The sequence below is a fragment of the Apus apus genome, chromosome 22 (assembly GCF_020740795.1).
Source record: "Apus apus isolate bApuApu2 chromosome 22, bApuApu2.pri.cur, whole genome shotgun sequence".
NCBI classification, from domain to species: Eukaryota; Metazoa; Chordata; class Aves; order Apodiformes; family Apodidae; genus Apus; species Apus apus.
The window spans coordinates 3,753,820-3,774,105 of NC_067303.1; the positions used below are offsets into that span (position 1 = coordinate 3,753,820).

Below are 20,286 nucleotides of genomic sequence, written 5' to 3' on the forward strand. Positions count from 1 at the left end.
CGAGAGTCTCTCCAGCCCTTGAGTGATGAATCTGATTTTTTTTTTCCATGCTGGATTTTTGCTGCCTCCGAACTTAACTGTTTGGACACCAGAGAAATCCTCCTGCTTCTCCTTCAAAAGTAAATATCTGGGTTTTTTGCTAGAAATGAGCTCTACCTCACCCACATGACTGGTCTTCACTATTAATCCCAGCTGATGGCAGGGAGGGGCTCTTCTGGGAGGCAGCCATGTGGTGAACATTGAGCACAGTGTTTTCCCCTGCTTCTCTCCTTTTCAGACAAGCAAAATTCTTCTATGCTGCCGTAGATCTGGACTCCTTTCTGCCCTGCCTGTCTCCTCTTCTCTAGCAACTCCAGGGCCTGAATGACCAGCTGCAGGTATCCAAGAACCGCCACCGAATCCGGATGGAATAAGGACAAGGAGATGAAGAGCAGAAGGGAAGAAAGAGTGAAGTTGGTTATTTTTCTGGCACATGGATGCAATTACACTCGGTGCATTCCAGAGGCGTTCCTTTGAGTCCTGTGCAGGTCTGCCTGCTGTTCCTGGGAGAAAGGAAGAAAAAGGGAGGAAAAGTCCCTCTTGCTTGGAGACGGAATGTCTGCTCTTTCAATTCTCTTTTTAGGTAGGTTGCTTTTTGGCTTTGTTTAGTGCTTTTCATCCAACTTCCAAGCGTCCTCTCTTCGGGACTGAGCTTCATTTCTGATGAGAAAGGGATATGGGAAGAAAAACTTTTATGGTAAACTCCAGTTTCAGTGTTTGTGTTCTGTTTTTCTTGTTGTTTAATTTGTTAGATAGATACCCAGAGATGTTTTAACACCACTTGTAAAAAATTAATCCAGATATTTAAGCAGACTCCTTTTGAAATGTATGTTTCTTGCTTAGAGAGCAGTGCTTTTAAGCAATGAACTAGAGAGGGGCTTGAACCTCTTTGGCAAAACAAGGTGAACAAAATGTCTTTGTTTTGGGGAATAGTGTTGAATTTGTTTAACTGTTTTGATTTGCTTGGGCATTTAACCTTCAGCTTTGAAAAGAAAAAGGCATTGTTTCCAACTGATGCCTCTAAGATTAGAAACAGATGTGTTGAAGTGCAAGAGGGAGGAGTTGGGGAGGAAAGGGATGAGAGAAGGGGCATAAAGGGGGAAGGCAAGAAGTGGGAAGAAAGGGCTGCTGGAAGAAGGGAAAGAAGTAGAGATTGAGAGTGGAGAAGAGAGGAGCAGAGAATGGGAAAGAGACATCAAAGGAAGGGGAGAGTGAAGGCTGAAGGGAACAGTTTTGTTCAAGCTGTAGCCTGTGGAGAAAAGAGTTTGCAGCCCGGAGGTCTTTGAGGGGACTTGCCCACAAGACTAAATCAGAAGCAGCCAAGGTTTTTGCATCTGCAGAGACACCATAATGTGATGAGTGAGCTTCTGTCTCTGTCCTGCTCACTAGGTTGTGCTGACAGGCAGACAGCTTTGAAATCTGGTATGGTTGGGCAAAAGCTGTGGTGTCTGGGTCCTCATCTCCTCTAGAAACCTGGGTACAGGTGAGAGAAAGCAAGCTGGTCCTTGATTCCCTGGGAAGAGTTGAGCCCCACAGGGTAGTGGTCTGATGTGGGTAGAACAGTTTTTGAACTGATATGAAGTGAAGCTGCAGGGGACAGCCTTGTTCCTTAAGTTTCACAGGTGAGGAACATGGGCTAGACAGATTTCTAGATATCTGAAAGAGGCAGCATTTGTAGAGCTGCTGAATATATGGTAGAAAAAGGTTTTTGCTGGAGGGATTGCTGCTAGCAAAGGTTTTATCTGTAGGAGTGTGGTGAGTGCTTGAGCATGTTACAGAATCTGCAGGGGAGTGCAGGTGGCTCTTTGTCTCCCCTGCTCATCTGCCTTGGCTGCTGGTGCCTCAAGATGTTTGAAGAAAACACCAGGAGGTGAGGCAGCAAGGTTGGGATGAGCAGCTAGGCTTCTGACAGGGGTGTCTGGGCTGGGTCAGCCCTGAAGAAGTTGCCAAGAAAGAAAATCAGGAGATAAGTCAGGAGATAGAGGTATATTGCTTGCCTTGCTGATGGAGACAAAGGGGAAACTGCAGCTGATCAACCCACCCTGTTCAGCTGCTTAATATTCCTGTATGTTGAAGGGGTGGAGCTAAAAGGAGCAAGTTGTTGCCAGAGAAAAGGTGCTTTGGGCTGTAATGTCCTGACAATTTAACTTTGCATAAACAGTGCTACTTTTATCTGTAAAACATGTTTATCATAGTTAGTCTTAGTCTTTGGCATCATCTCTACCATGCTGGTAACACACAAAACAAGAGTCCCTGCCCTCACCTACAAGTCAAATTTCTCAGCCTCTGTGTGAATTGTCCAGGCACAAGTGAGGGAGGATAAGCAGCTTCCCAAAGCTCACAGCAAAATCTGGAATGGTTGGTTTCCTGGTACAACATCAGCTGTACAGCTGCCCCTTGTCTTGCCTGTGCTTTACCTGCTTTGTCAACAGATAACTTGGTCTTTCTGCTCTGTGTCTAGTAGCAGTATGTTCTAGGGAAAAGTAAGGAAGTGTTGTGGTTCCCTGTTCTTAAATCATCTTGAAGCTTGGGAGCCTTATTTGCTAGGTAGAGAAAATGTAACTTCTTATTCTGCAGTAAAAGGGATAAGTGCCAATGATGGCTGGCTTTTCTTGCTGAAAAACTAGTGTGGAAAAAAGATGAGAGAGCCAAGCGAACTTGAAGATTGCCTGGTTTGGGTTTTCAGTATTAAACATACTAATAGCATGGCTAATATAAACAGTCTGTCTCTTACACTATTTACTTCTCTGGGGCAAGTGAAAAGCTGTGTGAGGATCCAGGAAGCAGGAGCCAATTGATTTGGAGGATACTTTTAAAACAAGTTGAAAGATTTTCTTAGGTGTGGACAAGAGCATGATTAAGTCTTGCTAATAAAGGCTGAGTGGATGAAGCAGGAAGGAGTGAGGAGTGGAAGGTGATGTCACACACAAGCTTGCATCTGATTCTCAGCTCAGTCCACAGCTGGTCAGAGTTGTTTCAATCTCCTTGTGTAACACACTACACACTTAAAAACCAAAATGGAAATTTCCAAGGGAAATAGCTGTGATTTTTCTCTTCTGAGTGTAAAAACTTCATCATAGGATGTTGCCTTTCTCAGCCAGTAAGAAAGTAGCAAAAGCTTTCATTTAAATGTTTTTCTGAATTGCTTCAAATTTTTAGGTACTGGGAGCTTCCTTTGCTTTTCTCACTGCCCTCCAAGCCAACACTTTTTTTTGTAATCAAATATGTTCAGATGGTTAATGTGTGTATCCCTGGCTTTGACATGGGTGTTACATGCTTTGCCTTCACTGGTTGCCTGGTGTGTGCTCTGCCCTTCAGCAACTGAAGGGTTCAAGATCCAAGGCAGTAGGTGTGTGCAGGCAGATCAGTCCTACACCTTTCTGGTGTCCTGCTGTTGGCAGGAAACCTGGACAGCAGTGTCAGGGGCTGCTCACCACAATGCACACCAAGTCTGGCTCGTGATTGTCCAAGATGTGTTCAGTGTCACCATCAGTAAGTTATACAGGGGTGATGTTGTTGGAGTGGGTGCAGCTCTAACAGCAGAAGTAGTTTTTATACTGATGGAGCTGAGCTCTGCCCTCCAAGCTGGGAGGTCAGTGTCTCTGTTACAGCCTGTCCCAGGGGGATGCACTTGCTGCATCAAACACCAAGGCTCTGATTGTCTCACTGCACTGGGAAAAAGGTTATGGTGCAGATCCCCCCCAGTGCCTGATGTTGGCATGAGCAATCAGGTCTGACAGGATGCAGTTGCCTAGGTAGTCACCAGACTTCTAGCTTGAAAATCTGAAATGATGATCTGGGAGCAGCTCTGCAGCATTCAGCAGTGGCAGGGCAGCCTGGGGCTGTGCTCAGGATACTGACTCTGCCCTTCTCTCCTGCTGGGAGAGCACAGGCAACCTGCAGTGTGTCCTACTGCATCTCCTTGAGATCCTGCTCCTGGAACCCTTCTGGTGCTCCAGCAAAGCCAAGACCTAATGTGGTGTTTGAAGGAAACCAGCACTCCTGCTCCCAGTGAGGTTACTGGGAAGTTTTACATGTTAATGGAATGATTCTGCCTGAAGCAAGTAAAAAGCCAGGGAGACTGTTTTAAGCAACCTGAAATCTAAACTGGTGAATTTATTTCTGTTCATTTTCCAGGTGTTTCCCAAATTTCTTGGTGCTAACTAGCAGTATATAACACACTTGCTATTTCCTAGTTTTCTCATGGCTCCTTCTCTGTTGCCTTTGCCTGTTTGTTTCACGGTGGACTTAGAAGCTTGGTGGGTTGAAGGTTTTGCCCTGTGTGTTTCACCTCTTCTCCCAAGGACAGCTTCATACAGTTGACAACTCATTTCTGTCATGAAATCTCTAAAACCAGTCAACAAAACATCAAGCCTGGGCAAGATTCAGCCTGTTACAGTGGTGTGAATTTAGTTCTAGGACAGGGGAAAGAGCTCTTTAATAGAACACTACTTTGGGAATACCTAAGGGAAAGGAGCAAGAAAAAGCAGTGTATCCATTTGGCACTCCAGGGGGAATTCAAAGGAGCTAGACATAATTAAGTGAGTTGCTATCTGGCAGGATATCAGGGTTAACACTCCTTGTGAGACACTAAAATTCTTCTAAAGCCAGCAATGCTTTGCATCAAGTATTTCCTGTCAAGACACTTGACAAGAAGTGGCCTATTTTCCTCTAGTAGTTTGTTTTATGAAGTAGCTTGGATTTTTAGCATCGAAAGTTTATTTGGGGCTTATGTTTATCTTTTTTCTTTAAGATGAGGGGTGAAAATAAGAAAAAGTAACCTTGCAGAGTGAGGGGAAAGCAGCAGCAAAGTTGAGTTGAAATACTGCGGGTAAATGAATTTCATGGGAAACAGAGCTGGTTGGGAGGCAGCTCTTCTGAATTTCCCATGGAAAAGTGGTGTTTTGCCTTTGTGCCCACCCTGAACCTTGTCTCCTCCATGTAGAATTAGTGGTCTGTCTGTGGGGTACTCTGGCCCACTTCAGAGGGATGTGTTTTTGCAAGGGCAGCACAAGCTTCCCAGAAATGTCATTGCACAACTGGCTTGGGGATATCTTGATGTTTATCCTCTAGATCACAACAAATGCCCCTGTCTTCCTCAAGCCAAATACAGGGCTTTGTAGGAACCTTAGAGCAGAGTGCAATCTGGGATTTGTTAGAGATTTTGGGGAACTGCCTGAGAAGAAATGGAGCAGTCACTGACAGTCTTGGGTATAATTAAAACATTCTGTGTGCTTGCTGCACTGGGCTAAATGGCTGCAAGTGTCTAGTACAAATCCAGCAGGGTGCTGCAAGCTGCTTTCGGGGCCTCTTCTCTTCAAAAATAGTCCCCAAAGCCTTAAACTAAACTTCATATTTCTAGCTCAGTCCCCTGTGTTGAGCCAAGACACTCAGCATTGCTTGTGCATCTAATATATCTCAGGCACTTGCAGAGAAAGCCTGGCTAATGTGCACACAATATTGTGCATGTTTTGTGTGCACTGAAGTGTCACAAGAGGCTACTTTGGGTGCAGCAGGACCTTGGTGGTGCCCTGTCTAAAAGATGAATGGGTCTATATATATTTTTTTTTTCCCTAAAGCTGTTGCATCTGTTTATAGAAATGGTTAGTTTACAAAAGCAGCCCAGCAAAAAGCCAAGGGTGAAGCCAGGTCACTGAGGTCTGTGAATAGAGACTCAAATGACAGGAGAGTGGAGGATGCAGAACTGGCTGTGCAGGAAGCACAACAATGGAAAATGTGTGAAGTGATGGAAAATCAACAGAAGAGGGGAGGGTGAGTTTCTATCTTCATCTCTTAGACTCTGTTCTGCCTTGAATCTGCTGCTTCAGTATTCCTGAGGGGAATAAATAACACTCCTCCTCTGCCAGCCAGGGGCTCAAACCTTGCCCTGAGCCATGTTTGCCCTGGGCAGAACACAGGGTGTATGCAGCAGTGACTGGGAGCTCCAGCAGTGGGTTAGCAACCCAAAATAAAGCTGGTCCTTCTGCCCAGAAGGTCACCAAGGACTACAGAGAGCGAGGGAGCAATGTGAGGAGGATGGGTGCTGTTCTGCCAAAGCAAAGCCAGGCTTTTCTCACACCCTTTTTTTGGTACCTTGATTTCTTCATGTGATGCATTAGACAGCTCCACCTCATTGTTTTTGCAACAAATTGCAAAGAGGGCTGAGCAACTGTGAGATGCATTGATCATGAAACAGGTCCTGTCCTCACCTGCTGCTTCACCTTCTCCAGGAAAGCACTTGGTAGCTTAAAAAGGGACTTGTTGTAACTCAGCATTTCTCTTAATGGGCCAGACCTAGATTTGTGGTGTCAGAATTTGTCCTCCCAGAATCAATATACAGTGCAGAACACTTCCAGTTTGTCTCTTCTCCTTTGTAGCTGGTGTCTGTTTTTATGGCTGGAAAACGAGGGTGAAGCCCTAGTGTTTGTGACTTGTTACCAACTGATGAGGTAGAAAGGTTGGAGTTCAGCCTGATGCCTGCAGTTTAATTGCCTTTGGTAGGAAAAGGTCAGTGAAAATGTTATGTCTGTGATATGCAGTGGTGTGAGAGAGGCTGCTCTCCTGGAAACAGGAGTTTGAAATGGAGCGTGCACAGTCAGAGGCAAGTGGTGGTTGGGGCTGCATTGGGTCTGTCACTGCACTGCTGCTTGTGTAGGTTTGTGGGAAGGGTCAGAATCCTCTGAAGCTTTGGGGAACTTGGTCTGGCAGGGCCATATTGGGTAGAGAAGGATAAAAAGCCCATCCCAGGGGAGGAAGCTGAGGCACAGGAGGGTGTATGCTGCCTAAAGGCAGGTGTGGTACCTTGCTAGAAATGTTGCAGGTATCGTATGAGGCCATTTTCCTTGTAATATTGTCCTCAAATATGGGTAGAAACAGTGATGAGCAGATCACTGACAACCAGCTGAATCCATCAGCCTCCATTTATCAAGCTGAGGACCTGGAGTTGCAGTTTGGAGGGATGACTTCTAAACAGTGGGAAGGCTTGACTTCTTACTTTGTAACAATATTTGATAAGCATTAATGGCTTTTGAGTACCAATGTGCTGAGGAACTCCCCTCATGGTGTGAGTGACTGCCAGAAGAACCCTCAAAAAGGAAAATTTGGACGGTTTAGTTCTTGAATTAGTCTGTTTTGCATATGAAAGAGGGAAGCCCAGTCTTCCTGCTAACACATGTGGAGTCATCACCTGTAGTTAGTGTCAGTTGTGCTGAGTTGGTTGGCAGAGCAGAACCTGGAAGCCAGCTCCACTGCAGGGCACCTGGGAGTCCCCTGCCTTCCCTGGCTTTGGAGAAAGGGGAGTATTTGTATGTTTGTCTTCATGTATGTGCACTAGCATTCACTCTGAATTGAACTGCTGCTGATTTTTAACTAGCAGCAGTCACACAGTAACTGCCAGTGCTGCACTGTCAGGGGAAGTGCTCCTCAGAGGCTGTTTTTGCAAGGGTGCACTTGGCTGGAGTGTCTGAAGGTAGAACAAAAAAAAGCAACAGCCCAGGAAGTGTTGGAGAGGCCAGTCATGGGCTGGAAATCTGGATGAATTTCCCTGCTCTGTTCTAGATCTTGGCAAGCCATGTTGGTACCTCTGTAGAGCTTTTCCTGTTGCCTTGCACCTTTTCCTCTTTGGCTTTTTAGGCTGCAAGTTCCTGCCTTTCCCTCTGTGCCTGGGATGGCATTTAGTACAAGCTAGAGGCCTTTCCAGAACTGGAGTATGAAAAGTGGCTCCATTTCCTTCCCTTTCTGCCTCCAAGATCAGAATTAGGTGGTTTGTCCAATATTTGGAATATTTGAGATCCATGCTGAGTCTTGCACTTCAGACTTATTTATTCTATTTTTTTGTTTAAAATTTTGATAAGATTTTAAAGGCCATAGAAAGGTTTAATATAGACATGACCCTTTATCTGTAAGTTAGGGCTGCAGAGTGCCAGGAGTGATTTTTTTGTGTGCAGGGGGAAAGTCTTTCATATAACACAGCAAGCCTTGAATATTGAACCAAAACACTCAGGCACTTTTTTTTTTTAAATATTGCAGGGTTTTCAACCTTGAAGGCAAATCATTTTATGACTTCATTGTTTAAATTTAGGTTTTGTTTTGCAGGGGGATCGTTAGACTTGAAGCAAAAGCCTTATAGCCCAGGGACTGTCACTTCTGATTACTTCCAGTGACACTTCCAATTATTTCCAATCACAATTCCAGGGACAAGAGGAAAAAGGAGCCACGTTTTCCAACATCAGGGCTTTTTTTTTCTCTGAACAAAGGACCGTTTATCAAACCTCTGCAATGAAAAAGAATAGAGCCAGACTTGGGATTCTGCTGTTGGTAGGGTTATCCCAGAGCAAATCTGCTGAAGTGAGACTCTAGCTCAGTGTCTGGCAGGGTGCTGGGAATTCTGCTGCAGATCTTGCCTTGTTTGGGTAATATTAAAGGAAATGGCTTCATTTTCCCCAGGCATTAACTGGCATGAGGACTCATTTCAGTGCAGAAAAATGCAGGTTGAGTGGATGTCCACTGGAAGCTCTGTGGGTCTTGCAAGACATGAGGATGCAGAAGTCTTGCTCATGGAGAGCAAACAGCTTAGTGTGTTCAAAATGGGAAAGGAGCCTGACTTCTGGGTACGTGAAGTGAAGAATCTGGTGCAGTGTGTCTTATCTGTGAGATAGTTTATCCTTCAAAAAGTGAAGTGACACAGGCTTGCCAAGGGAAGCCAGAGCACTGCCTGACTTTCAGATGTCTCTGCATTACTCCAGACTGCTCAAGTGTAAAAACAGCCTTAAAATGGGGTCCCAGCTTCCAATCACACTGTGAAGCCTTTAATTTCCTTAGTTGTTCTGCACTGGGCTGGGAGTGGAGTTTGGCCTGCAGAGTGTGGGGGTTTTTAACAACTGCTGGTTTGATTTGCTTTAGAGCAGCTCTTAAAGGCCTGAGCTAAGATCAGGGCTCTGGAAACACCAGGGAAAACTGTTCCCCATCATACTAAGACAATGAGCAGCACCTGCTCTGTTAGGAGCCAGGCATTTAGGAGCACCAGTCAGTTTGCACTGGGAGCTGCATGCTGGACCTGGGCAGGTTTCAAAAGCAATAGCAAATCTATACTTTGCTCTGTGTGGTGACTGAGGATCCACAACCCTCTGCTTTTAAATTGGGAGGGATCTGTAGCAGTGATCTGGCTGAAGTTCTGCTCATTCTTGGGGCCATAAATCCCCTGTGGTTGTTCCTCCAGTGGTGGTGGTCCTTATTTTCCTGTGTTTCTTCTGGGCTGTGTGGGGTTGGATGTCATCAAGAGCTGCCTGGGCCAGTTTCATCTGCTTTCCTTTCAGGAAAGACTGGTCTTTTTGTAGCTGTAACACAAACACTGGGCATGATTTGCCACTGGAGCACAGGGCAGACCACATACATGTTGTCAAAGCTGGGAAACTCAATTCCAGTTGAGCAAATTGGCATTAGTCTTGTTTCAAGACTTTCAAAGTATTCCTTGTTGTCAGCTCTGGTCTTTGTGGCATTTTCTGTTTCAATGCTTGGAGAAGGTTGATTCCACTGCAGGCACCAGTCACAGTGTGACTGAGCTGGCACTTGCAGGGACCCTGGTGCTAATCCCCTCCAGGCTTCAGCATTTCCCATGAGGAACTGTTTTACTGAATCCACCCAAACTTGATGGATGCTTCCACAGTGCAGCTTTGCCTTGTTCCAATGTGGTCTGTGCTGTGGGCAAAACCCTTCTTTATTTCCATTGTTTTGAGCTCCTGCTTGGAGACAAAAGGAATTTCAAATCAAAGCACAGCTTTTGTGTGGACAGACATGGTGATTTTTTTTTTAAATTGCTTTCTTAGATGGGGATTTTAAGCTATTGCATGTTCTTCTGGTCAAAGCAGTGTTCAGGATGTCTACATTCCATTCTGACCAGTGATTTAGATATTCAGGCTCCATTTTCAAGTGTGAGCTAGCTTTGAATGTCTGTTTCAAGTGTGACAAAGGGTCAGTATTTCAGAAGATGCAAGTCTGGGGCCATGTGAGCTTGTTCACACCAACTATGTGCTGTCAGGTGTCCTCTCAGCCTTCACAGGTTTGGGGATGTTTGCTTTGCTTTGTGCCTCAGCTGCTGTCCTGCAGGGTAGGTGTAAGAGCACTCAAATGTAGCAGCTTTTCCCTGGTGACCTGTGAAGTGCTCTGGAACAGCTGTAGAAACGGAGCTGCACGGGTCCAAAGTGAGTCTGTTAAGACATGTCAGGGACTCGTTTAATGGGTGGAGATAATGCTGCAGCTCGGGAGCCTTCCCATCAGTGCCACTCGGGGTGGCAAATGGATCCCAGCCTCTCTGGCTTTGTCAGAGCTCCTTCCCTTTAGCCCCAGGCTGCCCCTGGGGTGCACAGACATTTCTGCAGCTGTTAGTTAATTCAGACCCAATATGACCTGGTAGGAGGAAAGTTCAGAACTCAGAGCTCCTCTGCTCTGGAGCTAATGATCCAGCATTGCACAATACTTTTCCCTCTAATTACTTGAGCTTGCATCCTTTTCCTATTTACCAGTGCCCTGGGCATGTTGCTTCCATTGTGGGACAGCAATGAATACATCCCCATTAGTAAGAGGCACTGAATGCAGTGGAGGTTGCAGTGTTTCTTTTTCAAAATGTCAGTAAACATCTTTCCCTGCCCTGTATCCTCTCCTGCCAAAGCAGCAGCAGAGGAGGAAAGGCAAAACCAGAGTGGGAGTGGAACCAACTGGGCCTGATGGCACCAGATGGAAGTATTTAGGATCATACTTTCTGGGGTTTAAGTGCTCTAAGGCAGGGGCTGGTTCTTTGCCTGTTTGCACTCTTCCCTCCAATGTCACAGACTTAAAAGCTTGCTTAGAAATGTAGTGTCTTAATCCTGGATTCTCCTGCTCGTTGTCTGAATGAGCCAGGCACCAGGTTAGCATCTGTCTGTGTCATCCTAGAGCATGAACTCATGCAGTGAGAGGCAGAGAAGCTGGGAGTCCAGGGTATTTGGGCATCTGAACAACCATTCAGCTGGGATGCTGAGTACTTATGTGTTCAGTTCATGTAAATGGGGCTTGTCCTGCCCAGATCACAAAGCAGCATGTGCTAGCAAGCTTGGTGAGCTTTGCTGCTCCTCTCTGAGGGCTACAGAAGATGACTGCTCTGTTCTTCCCAGAAACCAATGCACTGAGAAGTCACACATGCTTAGTTTTCTAGAAGGTGACACTGGGCTATGGCAGATTGTCCCCCATCTCAAGAAGTGTTTCACTCCTGCTGGAACAGCTACACTGGGCACTTCCACATACCTGGAAACTACCACTTAGTGGAGGCTGTGCTGGGCAGGGTCACATCCTTTAGCTTGACAAAGTTTGACTTCCCTGAGGAGAAAAGCAAATCCTTCTTATCACTTTGCAGTGACATGTGCCACATGTAGCACTTGCCTCTTCCTGAGCAGCTCCTGCCTGTCTCTGCTCCTTGCAGGGCAGCCTTGCAGCCTCTCCCTGTGGTGCAAAACCCACGTGTGCACCATGGTTTGCTTCTGGCTACAGCTTTCCTTTAGTCCCTGTCCTCAAGGTTGTCCTCCCAGTATTTCCTTCCGTGCAACCATGTGCATGGAGAACCTACCCTAGCCAGGAAAACAGCAACTTCAATAGCTGCTGGCATCTTTCATTCCAATGAGACAAGCTTTGAGCATGCTGAAGCTCTTGTCACTCTGAACATCTTGTGTTGGGCTTCATAAGCCTGTGATGGGGTCTGGGATGTTTGCTGTAAGTCTGAAGGTTCTGCCAGTGTCATAATGAGGTGGAAACTCTCTCCATTGAAAGCACCTGATGTAGTGAGTTGGGCACAAGAACATCTTTAGCCCTTGGTAGGGAAAATAATTTGATGTTCCTGCAAGGAAGGAGCTTCTTCAGGGAGGAATCAATGCTGCTTTTCCATCCCTGCTGCTGATTTCAATGCTGCTTCATTTTCTGATGATTAACCTGTATAAGCAGAGTGGAGGAAAAAATCCACTGAAATTTGTTTTTCCAAAGCTCTTGTTCAATACTCTTCTTGAAGAGACCTTCTAGTACCCTTTCAGTGTGGATCTGCCTGGCAGTGGGATCCAGTTGCTCTGGATTTAGGATATTTGTGACATTCTTGGCTTTTATTGAGTATTTCTCTCCAAGTCTCTTCATCCTTTTATCCCTTAATGTCCCAGTCAGGACAATTCCTGTTGTGACCCTGTGCCAGAAATGCTTTAGTTCATGAAAGGGACTGTGTGGTGGTCTGGTTACTAAAAATTGGTCATCTTATCAGCAAACCAGGTGTGTGAGCTGTTAAAGGATGTGACTTGCTGTCTCTGGAGAAGGTTTAGCCAGGGTTAGACTGGGTTTGAGCTAAAGGAGGAAAGAGTAGTGGTTATATATTCCTGATCTTGAGGGAACAGCCCTGCTTGTTGCTTTAAATCATTCTGGGGTTTTCTTTTTCTGTGTCAGCACTGTCAGAGCATATCATCCTCAACCAAAAGAGGCCATCCTGCCCTACCAAGAGAAGGACTTAAAGTGAGGAATCCCCTTCAGCAAGGATGTGGCAAGCAGACTGACAATCTGAAAGAAAGGGGAAAAATATCTCCTTAGCCAACATGCATCAAATTAGGGGCTGATTATGATGGAGAACTAAAACTAAGAATTCTCTGCATATGGGGAGCTGGTGGAGCCCCACAATGGGCAGGACTTAGTGCCAGCCAAGCATTATAACAACAGTAATTGAACAGGTAATGATTATACATGCTTTATAAACATCCACCCTCAGTTACGCTCATACTGTAGAGACGGGGAAGATTTGATGTAACAGATAAATGTTATTACTGCAGATGTTTTAAATAGCAGTCACTGTTCATATATTCTCTGTTCCCCTCTGATCCAGAAGTAGTACATAATATATGAACATGCAGAGTAGATGCCAGGCAAAATATCTTGGGCAGTTATGAGAGATGAAAGATCCTGGAACATCAGACTTGCATGAGTTCTGAGTTGTGCTATGAATGTTGAAACAGGCTGGTGTGATGGGCAGAGGAGCTCTCTTTGTTGTCTGGCTTCCAGGTCTCCTGGAAGGCTGAGCAAGACAATTTCTTTTACTCTTCAGGTGGAGATAGACTTCCTGGAAGAAATACAGTGTCTAATGCATGGGAAATGGCATATATGACTGGGCAGTAGCTTTACAGCAAGTGAGTCAGAATTGTGTCTAAGGAGCAGGGATGGGAAGACTGTAATTTTTTGCTTCCAGTTCCAGTGTTGACTCTGTACTCCACTGGAGTGAAAACTTTTTTCACTGGGAAGGTTCAGATCTGTTGCTCCTGAATTTGTCTCAGCTCAACTGTAAAGCCAGTAGATGATTTTTAAGTCTTATTGGAGCCTCAGTTTCCCCATCTGTAAAAAGCAAAATGTCTCGTTCTATAATGTGGTTTGTGGTCTTCAGAGAAAACTAATATTGGTAATTACTTTGATTATGGTTTTTATCAGCCTTCTCTTTTCAAAGAGCTTGTAGCTGCTGTCTGTACTTGTTTCATGCCACTGGGATGTAACTGTGCTCTGACAGAGTCAGCTCTTCCAGCATTTAGGGCAGAAGAGTTTGAAGTCTTCAGGAGTCATACAAGTCCTTACTTCAATTCTTTATAAATTTTGTAGGAAATCCATTCAACCACACTTCCTAAAAGAGGAAATGCTTGAGTCCTGTCTCCTGTGTTTAGAATAAACAGAATCCAGATAATTTAATTGAAAAGGAAAATGTTCTTTTGAGGATAAACAGCCTGAATAAAACATTTCAGTGCAAACCCATGACAATGCCCCTCCCCTTGCACCATCCCCCCCAGCGGCAGCTTCTATCCTGAAGGATGCCAGAAGCAGCTGGCTGATCAAGGGAACTGGCCCCACCACAAACCAGATGATAAATCTTGCTCTGTTATTCTTGCTCTGATCATGCTGGCACCTAGAATCATCCCAAATGGTCCCTGAATACCAGTCAGGACCCTGCAAATGGGCACATCTGATTTGTTGCTTACTCTGCAGCAGTGTCAGCTCAGCCCTGGTGCCTGGCAGGCCCTTTGGGTTTGTTTGCAGATGTTAATGAGGTCCAGATGGGGAGTTTTGTGTGGTCTGGGGCTGATGAACTGCTCTTATCTACACTATGGAGATGTTGGATTGCTCTTCCCTCCTCTACTAGGCAAACATAATAAACTATTTTCAGTGCTCTGAGGCGGCAGCTTTTCCATTTGAGTGGAAGAGCCACAAGGCAGAGGTTGGGAGGGTAAACTCAGACTGGTAACAGGTAAATGAGGGGTGTGTATATCTCCTCTTACTCCAGATATGGCAACCAGAGAGCAAACAGGCTTATTAATTGCCAGTGCAAGATCTAATAAGCCTGTGTTACAAAATAAGAGGTACATTAGGGGTTAGGATACACACTTAGCCTGTTATCTTGTTGCCAGTTATTCCTAGGAGCTGGTTTGAGGGGAGGAATTCATGCATAGGGTAAAGAAGGACTCTTTCCTGGCTATTTTTTCCTGATATTTCTAGTCAGCAAATAGCTAATGTACTCAGCCAACCTTCCTGTGGTGGCCCATAAGTTTGCCACACTTAGTTGCACCCTTGATTCAGCTCTGTGAGCTGTCACGGTTGCATCAGACTGACAGATGCCTTGGAAACTACAGTAACCCAAGAAGTATTTAACTTCTTTGATAAATTCAGCCAGTGAGTCAGACTTCTGCCTGAGAGCAAACATGGAAATAAGGAGTTAGGAATTACTGGACCAGATGAGACCAATTTTTTCTGAAAAAGCTGCTTCACTCCAGGGTGGTCCAGTGTCAGATGGAAGAAACCCCATAACTGACAGTATGTGGCATCACATGCTCATAGGGGCAACTTAGTGCTGAATATTAGGCTGCTAAGGACAATTATGTATCTATAAACTTGAATAAGTTAATCAAATGCAACTTGTGATGAAGCCCTCTAAATATCTAATGTCTTCCTGAATGGGAGTTAAGCACTTTGAATTTATATTCTAGTAGCTGATGCTCCATTTCTTAATGTGCATTCCTGAGCAAAATGGATCTTATGCCTTTGCCAGTCTGTCATATTCCAACACCAGATGTCTTCTCACCAAGGGTCAATAGCCACCAGTGAGGGCAGTTTCAGAAACCATGGTGTCTGCTCTGAGATTGCACCTTCCCAGAAGGGAAAGGTGGGTGTGTGTTTGAAGGATGCCAAACTCAAGTCCTGCTGTTGCTGTCCTTGGGCTGTGGGAAAGGACCATGTGCCAGGTTTTGGTGGTACTGCAGGTATCTTGTTCTGTTACAAGCCCCCTGTGACTGCAGGTCTGTCTTCTAATGGCTTTTAAGTGCATGGCAGAGCTCTGTGCACAGAGCCAAGGCTGGGATTTAGCACATACACATCCCTGACATGATGTACCTGGCTTGCTATGGGAAAGAAACCCAGTCTGTGGAGGACACCTGCCTCAGGTGTGCTTCAGCTTACTGAGACTTTAAAAACCATGGCTCATGGCCAAGATCAGGCTGTAAATAAAAGGCATGGACACTGGCTTGAGTGTATAGGTCTGAACTGTTGAACCTCAGTGAATCTGAGTTTGCTGTAACTGAGAAGTGATCCAGCCTGTCTTCTCTGATTGGTGGTGGCTGGGGAACCTGCTTGAGGAGTCTGGGCTTCATGTAGCCTGGGGTAGTCCTGTAAAGAGCTGTCCTCCCACATCTCCCTGCAGCCTCCCAGCCTTACTCTTCTTCTCTGACTGGTTCAGGACAGAAGAAATCTGTAAGCAACTGGAATGTGGTGCTTTGCTTGGGAGCTTGTGCCTGGAGAGTCTCTTGCAGTCCAGGTCAGGGAAAAGGTCCCTGCCTGAACCCCTGGCACCAGGCTGCTTTTCAGCTTGTTGAGACAAGGCAGGCAGAGTTTAGCTCAGAGGAGGAATGTGAGTTGTTTAAGAGTGAGATGACTGGGCTATGCTTGCTGTCAGATACACAGGGCTCTCTCTGTGCTGTCTGGCAGTTCTTGGCACCTCCTCTTCTACCTGCTTTCCTTGTATAGGAAATGTGTGTTTTGATGAGCCCCAGTGTGTCCAGGTGAAAGCCATGAGGGTGACATGAAAAACAGACACTTTGCCCAGACCAAGAGGCAGGGTGTTGTGATTGATTCCCTGCAGAGAGGGAGATAATTAAACTTCTGGAGTTCTGTACACTCTGAGCCCTGGGTCTTGACATCAACTGACAACTAGGGCTGGTTCATCCAAAACCTTCTTCCCAGGTGGAGCCCAGGATCAGGGCAGCCCTTGCTGTCTTTATTAGATAACTGTTCTCAGAGGGCTCTAATATAGAATCTTCCAGAGCTGGTAGCTCTTGAAACTGTGACCAATGCAGAACAGAAGCTAAGATTTGAGGAACTATCAGGGAGTTCAGTGACTGAAGCAGTCTGAGTGGAGCAAGCAAGGCTGCTTCTTGGGAAGAGGTGCTGGAAGAGCTGCAAGCTGTCAAAGTGTGCACACATCATGCTGCTGTTCTGTGGCCTCTGTTGGACTGAAATGGACTAAAAACTTGGAGGATCACAACTGATCTACTCTGGTTTTGTAAACGCATTAAGGTTTAATGTCATTCTTGCAATTGTATCATGAATTGAGGCTTGATTTGCTAAGATTAATGGAACAATGCACTTAACATGTCCCATTGAACTGTTATGGGCTTAAAATATGCATTTTGAAGTAAAGCTGCAGCAATTCCTCAGAGCTGCACAGTGCATTACCACCAAGTGAGGTGGCAAGTGCAAATGTGGGTAGACAAGTGTACATTACATTAATAATGAGTGGGCCTAGTCAGTTTTGAGGCTCTAAAAATGACCATGTGCATGTCCCTTCCACATCTTTGTGTTTTTTTGTTTAAATATTTTCTTAGCAATCTGATTTCATATTAGAATAGAGGCCTAAATCACCCTTAGTCTTGTTTATTCTAAAGATATGTACAAAGTTGCTTTTGTTTTGAGGAACTCATGGGGTTTTGAGGCTTTGTCAGCCACTCCAACTATTTTTAAGAAAAGCTCAACAAACAGAAGCTCATGTATCAGTTTTTCCTGGTTTATACCAAGAGGTTTTTTCAGCATGAATTGAGTCTTTAAAAGCAATTGGCTCTCTGGATGTGCAGCAACTATTTGATTGTTGCACCAAGGGAAAGGTGCTTTAATTGCTTTCCAGAGCAGCAGACAGCAAGCAAGGGCTGTGTGTAGGTACAGAGGGTGTTCTTGGCTTGTTCCTCTTATTATATGTTTCTTTTCCCAGCTCTCTGCTGCTTTTCAGTCTCTGCCAAAGAGCATAGAAAACCAGAGGATCTTTAATCAAAGTACAGGCTTTTAAATTTGCAACCCTTGAATGGCTTTGCATTTCTGGGAGGAGTTCACATCCCTGTTGCTTTGCAATAAAGCCTCCAGAAGTGGTTTTTCCCCAGCCACTTGATAACATAAAGATTAAATCTCAAGTCCCCTTCTGTAAGTTTCCTCATCACTCCCAGCTTGCCTGTTGTCTCTTCTTTCATACACAAATTTTGTGCCTCTGAATCACAATTATCTTTGTTACTCACTACACTGTGCAGCATCTAAACAAAATATATCCTTGTCTGAGGGCTTAGCCTAATGTAAATAACAGCAAGCCACATGTCTGACATCTTCAATTAACCAAATTCTGTAGTCAGAAAAACAGGAGTAGAAGTAAACTCTTACTAAGCAGTAATTTGGCCCTAAACATGAAAGCCTTAAATGCTCTTTTTCAGCTGTCTTGGAAATAGTGTCACCACATCAAGAGCCTGACAATAGCAGGGAGGCACCAGGCTGCTGCTTGTTTGTTCCATTTATTTTTGATTGTTTATTTATTTGATCTTAAAAGTTCTGGGGGAGGGGGGAATGAATCTCTTATCAGCTCCAAAATGTGGTTGCACTAGTAAGAGGCAGTGACATTAAAAGTAATTGACATTAAAGTGTTGTGACATTAAAATTAATCATGTTTGATGGATGTTGGAGACTGAATCTGCCAGGCTCCCGGGTCCATGTTTTAGGAAGTTTTGACATTCATTCTCCCTCTGTTCCTGCAACATTTATGTAACTGCCTTCCCCACCTGCTTGGTCCTGAGACCCTGAGCAAGGAGGGGATGCTGGTCTGGGAGGAGAAGGGGGTTTCTCAGCAATCACTGAGTAGCTTGGGGTGAAATGACTCTTCTGTTCTCCACCCAGTGATTTAGGGTCAGATTCTCAAAATCAACACAGTACTGGTGAGGTGGGTTCCCTAATTGTTAGGGAATTGTTGCTCTGGCAGGGGGGTTGGACTAGATGGTCTTTTGAGGTCCCTTCCAACCCCTAGGATTCTATGATTCTATGGTTCTATTTTAAGGTAGCTCCTGAAATGCAGACAAAGAGACTGGGTTTAGGAAGGAGACATTGCTATTAATTGCAGGTTTGTACCAAGCTGGGTGCTTGGTGCCTGCCCACAAATCAAGTACCCCAAATGAGTTGGGATTCATAAATGCCATGACATTGATACACCATTATGCAGTTAGCAAACTTCCAACTCCATCTTCCTACAGGAACTGGGATCTTCATATGGTTACATCACTGTTTCTACTGTCACATGCTCAGGGGAAGGGTCTTCACCTGGGCAGGGGTCTTTTTGACCTGGGGTTGTAATTTTTAGTATTATAATGAGCTAAGTTTTCCAAAAGGACACAACATGGCATGTTCTTTGTCTGCCCAAGACTGGTTCAGTAGACAGACTCTCCTCAGTTTTAGTTCTTATCACCTCCTGCTTTAAGTCAAATGAACCTCGAGTCTTTTTGCCAAGTTAGTGACAAAACACTCAAAAGATCTTGATTAACTGTTTCTTTTAGGCCTAGTGACTGCAGGATGTCCTTGCTCAGTGCTAACTGTGGTACTAACTGTGCCTGGCTGCAGCTGCTGGCTTGACTATACAGAGGACAACTTGCACAAAATAATCACATTCTAAGTTTGAGTTATTTTCCAACATAATCAGCAACATGATGTTGAAGATAGAAGGGACCACTGGGATGTTTGCAACAGAGCCCATGGAGTTGTTCCTGGGGAAGCTGTGGCTGCCCCATCCCTGGCAGTGTTGAAGGGCAGGTTGGATGGGGCTTGGAGCAGCCTGGGCTGGTGGGAGGTGTCCCTGCCCATGCAGGGGGTTGGATCTGGATGATCTTTCAGGTCCCTTCCAACCCAAACCATTCTATGATTCTGTGATCACACCCAGAAATAATGCTTGATTTTTTTTTTCTAACACACAAGTCAAAGAAAACCTTTCTGTGATCTGTTCCCTGTGCTATGGCAGTTGCAGGCAGAAGAAGCCTTGCCAGAAAACCTGGCTCTTGCAGGCCTGAATAAGGATTTTCATGTTGCCATTTTTAGTAATGATGGGGAAAATATTTAGGTTTTGTAACAATTGTGCAAGGTTCAGAAGGCAACACTGCCAGTTGCCAATTCGGCTCATGTGGCACCAGTGCTAAGTGAAAAAGAAACCCAGAGTGTTTTTCTTTAGGATCTAGAGTTTCTCAAAGAGCAGGAGGGGATGTGGTTTAACCTGACACCTGCCTTTTCCAGCCAGGCTCTGTAGCAGCAGCCAGGAATGGCTGATGCTCATCCCTAGTCTCACACTTTGTGAAGCAAGAGTCAGGTGAAATCACACCAGCCTGGTCTTCTTCCTTTGGGTGCCCACCTCACCTAGGGATGTTCCTTCCAGACAGGGAGTGAGCAGGAGAGATGCAGCCTTTCTCCTTTCCAGCATAACATTTTCCAACTTCCTTTTTTAGCCATGTGAAGCTTGAAGGGGCCTCAGAAAAATGAACTGATGTGTTGGGCAAGGAGCCAGATACCTCCTTGCAGCTCCAGCTCTGTGCTGGCTTCACTTTCTGTCCTGTTGGGAAACTAGAAGCAATGACCTGTCAGAGCTGATTTTTTTCCTTTCCCATAGTGGTCTGCACAGGGTTTTTTTGGAAGCACAGTGGGGATAAAGCCTCTTTCCATGGCCCCTCCTTGGCACTGAGTGATAACTTGCATGAGATTCCATGTAATGTAAATTTGCTAAGAAGCAAAAAGACTGCCAGCACTTAACTTACCTGGAGTTGGAGCTTGTCCTGGTGGTTAGAGGCACTGAAAACTCCTGCAAACAGTCAAGGGGATTTTCCAGGGTGGAGTTTGATTTGGATGCACTTTGTGAATGATTTATTTATTATTATTTAT

General features: G+C 45.1%; 1 protein-coding gene across 1 annotated transcript in view; it reads left to right on the plus strand.

Annotated features, from left to right (window-relative positions):
- The first annotated feature begins 485 nt into the window (after positions 1 to 485).
- CLMP (CXADR like membrane protein) overlaps positions 486 to 20,286 on the plus strand; it is a 45,281-nt gene continuing 25,480 nt past the window's right edge. Inside the window, exon 1 of the mRNA XM_051638662.1 lies at positions 486 to 622. Within this exon, the coding sequence (XP_051494622.1) occupies positions 595 to 622 (28 nt within the window). The 5' untranslated portion in view covers positions 486 to 594. The remainder of the gene's footprint in view (positions 623 to 20,286) is intronic.